The sequence below is a fragment of the Idiotropiscis lumnitzeri genome, chromosome 14 (genome assembly GCF_059441095.1).
Source record: "Idiotropiscis lumnitzeri isolate Australia: NSW breed Sydney's pygmy pipehorse chromosome 14, RoL_Ilum_1.0, whole genome shotgun sequence".
Taxonomy (NCBI): domain Eukaryota; kingdom Metazoa; phylum Chordata; class Actinopteri; order Syngnathiformes; family Syngnathidae; genus Idiotropiscis; species Idiotropiscis lumnitzeri.
In genome coordinates, this window is record NC_142404.1 from 8040687 (window position 1) to 8052825 (window position 12139).

General features: G+C 42.4%; 1 protein-coding gene across 4 annotated transcripts in view; it reads left to right on the top strand.

Moving 5' to 3' along the window:
- LOC148323292 (cyclic AMP receptor-like protein A) overlaps positions 1-8565 on the top strand; it is an 84318-nt gene extending 75753 nt beyond the window's left edge. For all 4 annotated transcript variants that reach the window (XM_088315802.1, XM_088315805.1, XM_088315803.1 and 1 more), the window contains one exon: positions 7536-8565. In XM_088315802.1, coding sequence (XP_088171928.1) covers positions 7536-7697 — 162 coding nt within the window. In that variant the 3' untranslated portion in view covers positions 7698-8565. The remainder of the gene's footprint in view (positions 1-7535) is intronic.
- Positions 8566-12139: the final 3574 nt, after the last annotated feature.

The window sequence follows — 12139 nt, forward strand, 5'->3', positions numbered from 1 at the left end:
TGATGCAGTGAACTGTTGAAACATGCCAAAATGCATCACTCAAACCAATCCAAGAACGCGCTGTTTGTCCGCCACTTATGTCCTCCTGTTCCACTGCATGGCACCGTCTTGCTATTGGCACACATTGACGGTTCTGGAGGGTGCAAGGGAATTTGCCCAGTCGGTTTGCAAACGCTTTGTAGACATGGATGGACGTTCAACCGCGGCCCTTGGGGAGTCCTATAGGGAGTGCTCGGGGAGAGTGGGTTACCGGAACCCCCGATACAGGCCTTTTTGGTTCCTGTACGACCTGTTTCAGAGTTTTTCCTCGTTGCCGGACTGTATGTCAGATTTATTTCCAATTAGGATTGGACTCTGGATTTTGTCTCAAATTCTGTTAACAATTTTTATGGACACAAATTGGAGATAAGGAGAAGAGGATGGATGGATGATGGATGGATGTAAAGAACGACAGTGACTGAGTGTTCCTTCTTGTGTCAGGTGATGTCTTATATTTACACAATTGTGCAAATGAGTTCAGTGATTGCCAATTAGAACCTTAAAATGTGGTGTATGTCTTCGATTGTAAGCCAAGAATCCCCTGTATTATCATCCATCAACTCTCATTGCTGCTCATCTAAACGCCCAACCAAATTGTCTTTAATCAAGCGTTTACGACCCACAGTGTCATTCTGCTTAAACAATAAGCATAGAAGCACATGATGATGAAACAAACAAAACCAAACGTTTTTTAGTTCTTTCTTTCTATTAAGTTACTGCTTGTGTTGTGTTTGCCAACGTATGTAAAGTAATTAGACGTATTCGCTTTGGTTAAATCTATTATTTTACGATCACACAATTGCTCTGTTGTGATATTATCAGTATCACTAGCAAAATATCTCTACAATTCCCACCCCTTTTGACATATGCAGCTGCTGTCCCGTCATTGGTTGAGCAAATTTGTCGGTTGCGCAGCCAGATAAGACAAAAATAAACACATGCTAGGTCAGTGATGAGTCACTGTTACGCACCAGACATCAGCGCAGGCAGCGTGGGTTCAATTCCTGCTCAGCGATGGTGTGAATGTGACTGTACATCGTTTTCTATCTCTATGTGCTCTGTGATTGACTGGCGACAAGTCCAGTACGGCAGGATAGAAAATGGATGGATGGATGGAAACACACGGTTGCTTAGCCCTGTTCTTGCGTTACGCCCACCCATAGCAAGAAGAAAACAATTCACGTCCCCACCCCACCACCCACTCTGTGCCGCGACTATAAATAATAGCATTTTCATTCCAAAACAAATCTACATCGTAAAGTTAATACTCACTGCGCACAATGGTCAAGGAGAGCGCCACTGGCAACTACTGGAGTGGGTGTGCAATTACACTTTATTGTGGTACGGTGGGAAAAAAAGCATGTTCCCCAGGGTCACACGCGCCCCCCTCAGCATCGTACCACGGCCCCCAGGGGGTCCGCCCCACTATTTGAGAAGCACTGGCTTAGCCTGTTGCTGTTGATGCAGGTCGCTCACTGCAGTATCAGATTCTTCACTTTGTTTTTAAGATTGTTTTAAGAGAAAACATTGATTTCCCCCCCCCCTTCAAGAGTCATCTTTAATTAAGAAAACGTTTTTGATAAAGTCCTATTTTGGATTTTTATCCTGAAGAAGTCTGATTTTTTTTTTTGCAAAAAAATATCAATAGTAAAAACTTAAATCTCCACTTTGCTGTCCTTTTTTTATAAAACAGGACGTATTGACGCATTCGATGTGGCGTTTCACTCCACTACCAAAATCGTACCAGTTTAGTAGTAGTTTGCCATTGCAACTCCAGAAACATACACTATCACTTATGTTGTAGATTGTGCTAATGAAAAAAAATGTTTCTAAATCCTTCGGCGTTACTTGTTCCCACTTTTAGGGGAGCGTGTGATGACAGAGGATGTTGGCACATTTGTACCTTCGTCTGCTGCACTTCAATAAACACCGCGATCAATACAGCTCCCCGCTGATTTGTCTCAATCTAGCAACATTGACAGTATTTGCGGATATGAGCCAGCGCTAATATCGAACCACGAGAGGCGGGGGATAAACTAGTCTCTTGTCTTCGTTTTGAGCGCACACGAACACACGCTCGCACGCACACGCATTGTCACCCGGTCGGTATCGCCGGCGAGGCTGATAAGCGGCCATGAGCACAAACTGGAAGAGAGGAATGTGCGGTATGACCTTCAACGCAAATGTCAATGTTTCGGCGTGGCGAGCGGGGGCGCGAGGCAAAGAAGACAACACAAGTGAAATGGAATCGCGGCGCCTCCGTAAATCACGGCGAAAATGATGTTTGTGTCAGGGAACGAGGGTACGGAAATCGGCGACGGCGCGCCCGCCCGCCCGCACGCACACACGCGCCAGTGCCAGTCAGACAGGCTCCGTGTGCGTTCGTGACTAACAGCCGGTTGTTATTCATCTTGGCATGCGACTCCCAGCAGCCCCCCCTCACATCAGGTGCGAGATTGGCGGCGGCGAGGGGGAGTGGAGGGGGGAGGGGTGTGGGCGACAGGGAGGTGGTGACGGCGGGGGTAGGCGCTTGTGAGAGCGTCAAAACATTCCTTCCTCGGCGCAACGAATCTGCGCTTTCATCAGACACCTCATCGCCACCCCACCCCCCTCCCCACACACACACACACGCACCACAGCGCACGCACACGCTCTCAGCCTTCGCAGCAGCCGCCGGCTCTCTCGCTCGCTCTCTTTCTGCCTTCCTCACTCTTGCTCTGCCGCCTATATTCAGCCTTCACGCGCCTTTCCAGGCAGCTTCACATTCTTTGAAATGGGCTAACTGCAAACATTACTCCTTGGCGTATTTTTAGTAAGCTGTTTTTGATTTCATTACTTTGCTTTTGAATGTCTTTAACTCTTTTGTTTGGATTTCTTTTTAAATGTACTTTTAATTGTGTGAAGCGCATTTTGAGTTACCTTGTGGATGAAATGCACTACAGGAATAACGCTGCCTTGCCACGGCACGTCTCGCCTATCCCCCGCCAAATCCCCCTATTCTACAGGTATCGGTCTGAAAAAAGTGGTATCGAACATCGATACTGCAATCCAAGTTCAGGCGTGGTCCTCAAGTGTTTTAAGTGGGCATTTTGGTTCCTTAAATTTTTTACTTGAACCGTTTTTCACCGTTTTCCAAATTATAATCATCCAACCGGGCAAAAGTGTTGCTGTAGTTTTGATGTCACTTCTGGAGAACGATATCTCCCAATCAAAGCCAGTAAGTCTTTGACAGATGAACCAAAACGAAGCACCTAATTACTGACAAACTGACTCATAAGGGTCAGATAATTTAGCTCTCTTGACAATTGCCTATGCTACTGGCTAAACTGTCCCGCTTGATGGAAACACGTCCTTGTGGTCACTTTTTCAGAAAGCGACCTATCTTAAGTGGCGACAAAGTCGTTGACTTGACAACCCCACAACATTTATCCCTCAAGTTCTAATCAATGCAGATTTGAAATGTTGCATGTGGTAAGCAATTGGTATAATTACGATGTGGGAAAGTATGCAAATGAGAATATTTCTCTGGGGCTGTTGTTCTAACAGCAGATTGTACAACCACCACCTCCGCTTCTAACGACATTTGGCTGCGGGCGCTTCCTCTTTGTTTTCGTCCGCACTAAACAACGACTCAAGTGTCTTTCATTTATGAGCAGCGTGGGAGCAAATGCGAGCCCCGATTGCGACAACCTTTTGGGTCATTTCACGGCTGACTAACATCATTGCGAAACACCGACGGGTTCACCGTCAGCCGCAAGCCGTCTTGGCCCCGTCGTTGCCTTCCAAATGTAGGCCACGTGTTTGCGGTCGTTCGGACCATGACTATTCTCGGAAGGCATAAAATGCCTTCTTTTGTTGTCTCTGGTCGCGAAGCACCAAAATCCAAAATTGTTGCTGATGTGCGCAAGATCAGAGGGTATTTGTAATTAAGCCCTTATCTGATGGTCTAAATGTCAGCCAACCACTGAACGACTGTGATGTGACGTTTTCAAAGCAAAAACCTGGACTGAGCTGGAACCTTCTGTGTTTTTTCTTCTCCGTTTATTGCTTTCTACAGGATGCTTGAAGAACATTTTTACTCTCAAGTTATTACTAGAGAGGTAATGGTACATAAATTCATCTTCAGTTTTTACGATAAAGTGCAGCCGCCGACCGAGTTCCCGCACAGAACAAACTACGACGTAGGAAGTGTGACGACCAGGCACTCTAGCCACACCTGGAGTCCATACATAAAATGTTTTACAGGGCAGCCCAGCCTCTGGCTCGTGGACGAAAGGCAGCACGTCAAGCTGCTTAATTCATTTCAAATGGCATCATGTGAATGTGGATATCGTGATGCAGCACGGGAAAAAAAAAAATCGCACAGTGCATATGCAACTTCCAGTGGCATTTAAACATCGTCTCCCGGGCTCTTCAGATGGAGCCAAAGCAATAACAAATGCCATTGGTGGTTTTATTGCATAATATTTCAAGCCGCTACTGTTGCATTTCCTAACAAGAAGGCCAACGGATGATGCCGCTATTTGTTAAAAAGAAAATATTCCAGCTGTCGTATAACATCATTTATTCATTAATGAATTTATTCTTTTGATTAATTGAGAGGCATTTATGCACTGAGTTTTTTTTTTTTTTTTTTTTTTTTGCAAGCATTTCCTTTCTTTCTTCCTTTTTTTTTGTTTTTCGTGTTCCCTTACTCTCCCCAATGTGAACCAAACCGTGACCTCCAAACAGAGGGACAGGATGTCCATGTTGTTGTTTTTTTGATTGTCGTGTTTATGTCTCCTTTACACTTTTCCATCTAAGGATTCACACATTATTTTTCTTATTTCAACATATTGGTTTTTTTTTTTATTTAGTGTGAGTGAGCAGAGAAGCGACTTGCTGACAAAGTTCAACTTAACGACATCGCTCATTGGCGTCATAGTTTTGTTAATGCACCAGTCATCGAAACAGGAACCAGTGCTCTGATAAAACACGTGCTGGGGAGATTGTTCTGAGTTGTTCGAATTCTTTGAGGCAACTGTGGAACTCCAACATTAAATCAATAAACATCTTACAAAGTCATCTTAGTGTCTAATTAGATATTGACTTTGTTGCAACTAGTGTAGAGCTCTATATATAAAAACATAACATTTACCGGTAGGTTTTTCGACAAAATGCCCTAGATGTACCGGACGCGCCCCTTTAAGTCAAAATGAGCGACTTTTATTTGGGTTTCATAGCATCGAGGCTTTTTTTTATGGGTGCTGTTGTTTTTTGACTGTAGATGAAACTGGTGAATTCTTAACAACTTTCTTGTGTGTTGGGGGGGGGTGATTTTTAGGTCTGGGGGGTTTGCGGTATCTGAAATATGTCAGTTTCCACCAGTTTTGAGTATCGGAAAAAGCCTCAAACAGGAAATTTCTTTGGTGAAATAATAACACGGAGTCGTTTCAAGAGGGCTTGGCACCGCTTGCTCAGGCTCTAATAATAGGACAGCATTCCAGGAGTCCCCTAAATATGATGAGAGAACAAAACAGTACGTCATGTCTCTTACAGTTAGTCCCACAGTGACTAAATAGAATAGAACAGAGCCAAGATCTAAATGTTAGTAATGGAAAAAAAATTGGGGGAACCATACTTGTTTGTTGCCATTCATTGTCGACTTGGATGGACGTACAGAACACTTTGGAGGTAGACTTGGGTGGAATGTCCAAAAATTGGATGGGGGATTTCAATATGATGTATAACTTCAGATGGATCTGCACCAAAAGTGAATTTTGTAATATCCTTTAGTCACAAAACTGACTAAACACAACAATTGGAGGACAAAGTCTTTTGACATGACGTAAAAAAAATACATTAAAAAAAAAAAAAAAAAGACCGGCTGTCATTGTTAATTTCACAGGGTCTGCCACTGTGTTCAGAGCACATTTTCCATTTAGTCAGACAAATCAACACTGATTGAAACGTAGCCGCCCATTAGCGGACTTCACAAATTGGGGCCATTAAGGAAAGTGCCTGACTCAAATTGTCTGTAAAGCTATAGGGTGATGTCCTGTTGTTAAATTCGTGGCAAAGAGTAACTGACAACCAGCCCATGCATGCGTACACACACACCTATACATATACACATATATATATATATATATATATATATATATATATATGTATATGTGTGTGTGTGTGTGTGTTTTCGAGAAGTGTTTAGTGGTTGACGCACCCAGCGACTAAGTGGCACATGGCCATCAACAGTATTTGTGGGTCTATGTGTACAATTAAATCGCATTTACAAGGCTTTTTACAGCTGATGAAAAATTATAAAGAAGCTTTAGTCTATTACGGCAGTTTTAAAGAAAATGACGTCGTTTAGGGTGACTGTGCAATTTCTTTATCAGTTCATATGTGTCTGTGTGCGTGTGTGTATGCCCCCAAATATTGATCTTGTGGCTGGCTATGGCTGTGGGAAACATTCAAGTGGATCTTTTCAAACCGTTAGATATCAAGAGCCCTTTTCACGCTGCATTTGAAGGGCGCTTTTGCACAGCAGTTGCAGCTTGCGCTATTAAAGTAATTAGATGTATGGTGACATCAACGCGTCAGTGACAAATGCTTTCAACACAAAGGGGTGTGGACGCTTATTCTCGGGTGTTCAACGTCACACTTTGGTCACTGACGTCATTACATTTCATTTGACGTGGGAAGCCATCAAATTCTCAGGTTGACTTCAAACCCGCCATTTTGCATCGCTAATTCACCCATTTTTATTCATATCTGATGGCCATTTTGTCACTTCTGTCGACTAAAAATGACATCCCAGTTTCTCAGGGCTAAGGTGATGACCAATCACGCCTCATCTGTTTTCTTAAACTAAGCCATGATTGGTCATTAGCTGAGCCCTGAGCAACTGTGATGTCATTTTCAGTCAACAGAAGTGACAAAATGGCCGCCCCTGGAGATGGCTAAAATCGGCTGGATTTTTCTGTTAAACTCATATTCCACAAATGCAATCAATATTAATCTAAATACCATGTTTTGACTACTGGGCCTGCATAGAACATGTTCTTATAAGATTTCCCCTTTAAAATTCCAGCCAAAACATGATGACTGAGTTTGTGTCTTTAAATTGCGCATTTGAAAGGCCGGCGAACAGTGTCACGTACAGCGCTAACAGTGTGGTGGGGGAATTTATCCGCTCATGTAAACATTTTTGAAATTGCCTAAACAAAACGTTAGCATGACATATCTATTGATATCAATCAATTGGTCTATTGAGCAATGCAGTTTTGGAGAATTATCAAAGCGCAGAGTTGGAGAAAGTCACAAGAAGGAGTCATGCAATGGTGACTCTTTTTGGGCCTTAACTCTAGATTCTGCCGTATATGTTGCCACAGTCTCCCTTTTGCTGCAGGCAACTGAGCTTTTTTCGCTGTCCGTATTTTCGGCTTAGATTTGTCAGATATGAACGTATCAAGTCCTGCCGTCGCCGATGATTGTGAACTTTGTGTGTGTCTCAGCTCGCTCTGCAGTCGCGGCTGTGTGACAGGACACGGATCGGCGAGTACCACGCCGGGACCGTGCGCTATACCCAAGCCGACTTGGCCGACCTGAGCGACGACGAGGACGCCAACACAATCTTCTATGCGCCTAACATGACCCTGAAAGACCGAGGGCCCTGAGGGAGACAAAGGCGCCGAGGATCGGCAGCACGGGGAGGAGAAGGAGGGGGGTGGCTTCCTGACAAAGAGAAATGCGGTGGATTAGAAAGCGAGAGGGAGGCAAAGAGGTAGGCAGAGAATGGAAGGCAAGATTGGGGGGAAAGTCAGGCAGATAGAAGCCGGAGATGAGCTGTCAGGTTCCATTATTAATCCCCATCCTTTACTATTTAATATCCTAAAGACGCGCGCACACACATACTGAACAGGGCCGCCTGCAATACCACAACCTCGGGCCAAAAAAAAAAAAAAAATCTCCTTGCGGTGTTAAAAAGGCTTCCGCCGCATCCCCGAGGTCTTAAAACATTCCTCATCACTGCCCCCAGGACTCTCTCAATCCGCACTTTTGGCACACCACCAAGATGGAGGAGGAAGAAAAAAAGCAAAGGAAAAAAAAAACATTGAAAGGCAATCATAACAAGGTGCAATTACCTTTTCACGTCTCTGCAGGAGCGGAGGTGGAAAAGCAGGCCTTTTTAAAACGTTGACGCGTGCCGCTCGCTGGCACACGCACGCATAATTCACGCATTTTGGAGCGCCTCGACTTCCTCGCTTATTTATACATGAGCCCGGTGCACAGCGGGAAATAAGCATTCACGTCTCCTGCCTTGGACGGTATTTGTTTCTGCCTTTTGCCTCAAACAACACGCATGTCCATTTAATGTTGTTCTTTTTTTTTTTTTTTGTTAAATATTTTTCATTTTGCTGAAGAGATGAACAATTTGACTAAATTTCATTGATCAACTATGAGGAAAATTGACAAACAGTCCATTTTATGGGGAACGGGGGGCATCTCTGAATTCTCGGACCTCTGCTTTAAAGCGAATTTATAGCACGTCATGTAGCACATTCAGTCTTCTCAAGCGGAGTACACACATTCTGATCTTTAAAATTCATCTTCGTTGCCTTTTTGTCTTGTCGCTTTCCTCAAATATTCTTGTGTGTTCTTTTCATCCACAACTTTCTCTTTAATATCTTATTTAATATTCTTTCCAAATGGTTTTTCACAACATCTGAACCAATTGTTTTAAAAGTGACGGACACGACAAATGATGTGGAAAAGAATTCAGCAATTTTAGCGCAGTACCAAGACTGACCTGTAGAGGCAGCATTGTGCCGCAAGGCATCCAGACTAAGGGGAAAAAAATATAAAGAAGAAGAAAGAAACTCAAGAAGTAATCTTACCTGTTAACATTTTAATGTGGTTGAATGACTTCACAATCAAGGAATCCGTTCAAGTACTGAACAAGTTTAACACTTGCAAATGTCAGCCCTGATTGTTTTCCGAGCAGATCAGAGAGAAAAACTTCACTCCTTGACACACCCCAATCTGGAATTTGGTAAATTTGATCTGAAGAACGCGGGAACTGCTCAAATTATCAGTATGTGTGTACCCCACTTTGTCAACGTAGCGTAACGATGGCTAACATTTATAGAGAGCTTATAATGTTGAGGAGCCTTCGCATCGACACAGGACGTCGACATCAGCATAATTCAAAGGTTGATGGCTAATTTAGCCCAAAGTCGGCTCGGCAAAATCCTACCTTTATTGACGATGATTGGTCAAAAACATAATGGTCATTTTCCGAGGGTTTTGGAGCGGGAGGGTATTTTTTATAAATGGCAGCCGATTGTTTTGTTGATTTTTTTTTTTTTGGCATCGATTCATACGTATTAAGGAAAGACAGCAATTTTGCTGTTTTGGTTTGAAGCAGCCCTTTAGGAGCCAGTTTCATTCAGCGAACTGAAATGAAGTAGTCACGTCTGATATGATTCGAAGACCCATAGAAAAAGTCTCACGACATCATGCATGAAAAGACGCAAAGACTGCCATTTTGATTTGAAGCGGCCATTTTAGGCTCATTTCCCATGGGTCCTTAAAACCAGCTTGTCCGAGAGATGTTTTCTTCAATTTCTTCTAAATTTGAACTACAGATACTAGATTTGAACGAAGTTGAGTTTTCGGCGATGTATGTGGGCACTTCATCAACTCATGACACGCCATAAAACATGAAACTCTAATAACTCAGCTCCCCAAGGTTAGAGCTTCAACAAACGTTTTTTTTTTCTTCCTGAAATGAATTCAAAAAGCAAACGCAAAATTTGAAGATGTGTTTTACCTTTTGATAGATTTCTTAAAAATGTTTTGTATTTTTTTTTATGTGAAAATGCAACTTCTCTTTGTTACACTGCATTTGTAAAAATATTGTATGTTCAAATGTAAATTCTATTTTTGTATCTGTCTGCGAAGCTCTTGCTGCTAAGCCTTACGAACAACTAAAAAAAAAAAAAACACACAAATATCCTGTTTTTTTTTTTTTTTTCCCCGACGGTGTCCGTATTCAAACAAAAAGGTAAAGGATGGCACGTGGTGAGCGCTGCCTAGCAACAGCCTCTGCTAGTCCATCATCTCACGGCCTGTGTCACTGGTGGCGAGCTGTGATTGGCAGCATCATCATTTAAATTCAGCCTCCATTTTGTTGTTGCTTTTTTGAGGCAGCTGCCGGCGTGAAGTGACCGCTGTCACACGCCTCTTCCTGACGAGTTGAACTAATGACCCGACACTTGACCCCTTTTCACCCCCTCGAGCTGTTGAACTTTCCCGCCGGGTGTCAGTGACACCACCGCGCGACTGAGTTTGCACTTTAACGCAGCTTGGCCACCATCTTACTCCAGTACACACATTGACTCGCATCCTTTTTTTTTTTTAAGCACCATCGCTGGCTTGAGTTGACTTGCACTCCATCAAATAAATGAGCAGCAGAGACGTTTCATAACAAAACTGCGCCTCAGTGTTTATTTCATCCGCACGGCGCCATCCCTCAACGCCGCTGGCTGTGCAAAGTGTGCCGAACCGTGCATATTTGCGAGCATAAATGTAATACATTATATCCGTGATTCTACGATTACCACCAGTTGTATGTGGGCTCCCTCTAGTGGTACACAAAAGGATCACTGAATTAAATAGAAGTAAAATGTACATTTAGATATAAACTAAAATCGAACATTTTAGAATAAACCTTTTAGCTAGCCAAGCCTGTTTAAGTTCAATACACTAGCATTTACGCTTTACTGGTTTGATTAAAAATTTGGGGGCAGGTAAATGTATTTCTGTTTAACGTGTTTAAACGTTGAATGCATTTCTCGTTGAATCAAGTGTTCAAAGTGCGCATAATTTTACTGTGTCTTACAGTCATATTTAATCTACTTTTTTTTTTTAATAAAATGGCTAGAGCTGTAAAATATTTTAGAACCGAGTAGTCTTTCGAGTATCCTATTGATGAAGTACATTTTTTATTTCTCCACAGTGATGCAAGCATTCATGGGTAACATTAGTCTGCGTGGGAAAACAAACCCTCTGAAGTTTGGGAAGAAATTTAGGATCTACACTTTTTTTTGGCATGAAATCATTCGATTAATCGTTTCAGGCTCATATTGAACACATTGGCTCATGGGTTGAATGTAGGCCATGATGGTGGTACTTGAAGAGCTAAATATTTTTTAGGTTGTACTTGGTGAAAATATTTGGAGAATCACTGCATTTTATATTAGTACAGCTGTACCTTGATTTACGAGTTGTATTTCATTCCGTCACAGTGGTCTGGTAAGTATGCAATGAGCCTTTCCTTCCACTTGCCTGTGGAAAGCATAGCGCTTATGTTATGGACGGAAAAAACTAATTCTGGTGATGACAAATCATTTTAACTCCTGGAGGCAGCAGTATATACACTAAACTGTGTTTATGTGGCGCAGGAGAACGTCACTGTAGAAGGCTCACTCTAAGACACGTTTTCAGAAATAGGCAGTAAACAAAACATTTACGTGGTTCTTACGTTTCACTCTTGATGGGTGGGCAGGCACTCCAGACAGACAATTTCTATTTGTATACAAGCCATTAAAAAGTCAATTTTCCATAATATGTTCTCTTTATTATACGCCGGGAGTGTCAACCACTTAGGACAAATAAATGCCTTCCTGTCTGGAATACTAAACGGGTAATAATTGTAATTATCCCAGTTCGTGGACACTATTGTTCACACGCACAGTGAACTGCTGAGTTCATTTCAACTCCATTGCTCACCAAAACAGCAGCACCTGCGGAAACGGGCTCTCCGATGATTTGAATTGTTGTAATATCATAAGAAAAAAGCTGTGATGTTCGGTCAGATAAAATAACAATGTTATCCGAATAAAGTTGTGGTATTAGCCAAAAATAATCTTAACTACAGCTCAACTTTATTTATGGAACACTTTAAAAAAAACAACAATGTGCTGTGCATAAAAAGGCAGACACAACAATAAAATAAAAGAAATTTAAAAAAAAACATTCCTTTTTAGCAAAAATATTTTACATCGAAACACTTCTAATAGCATCTCCTGTGTCTTTCGACCAAACTTTAAAGCGC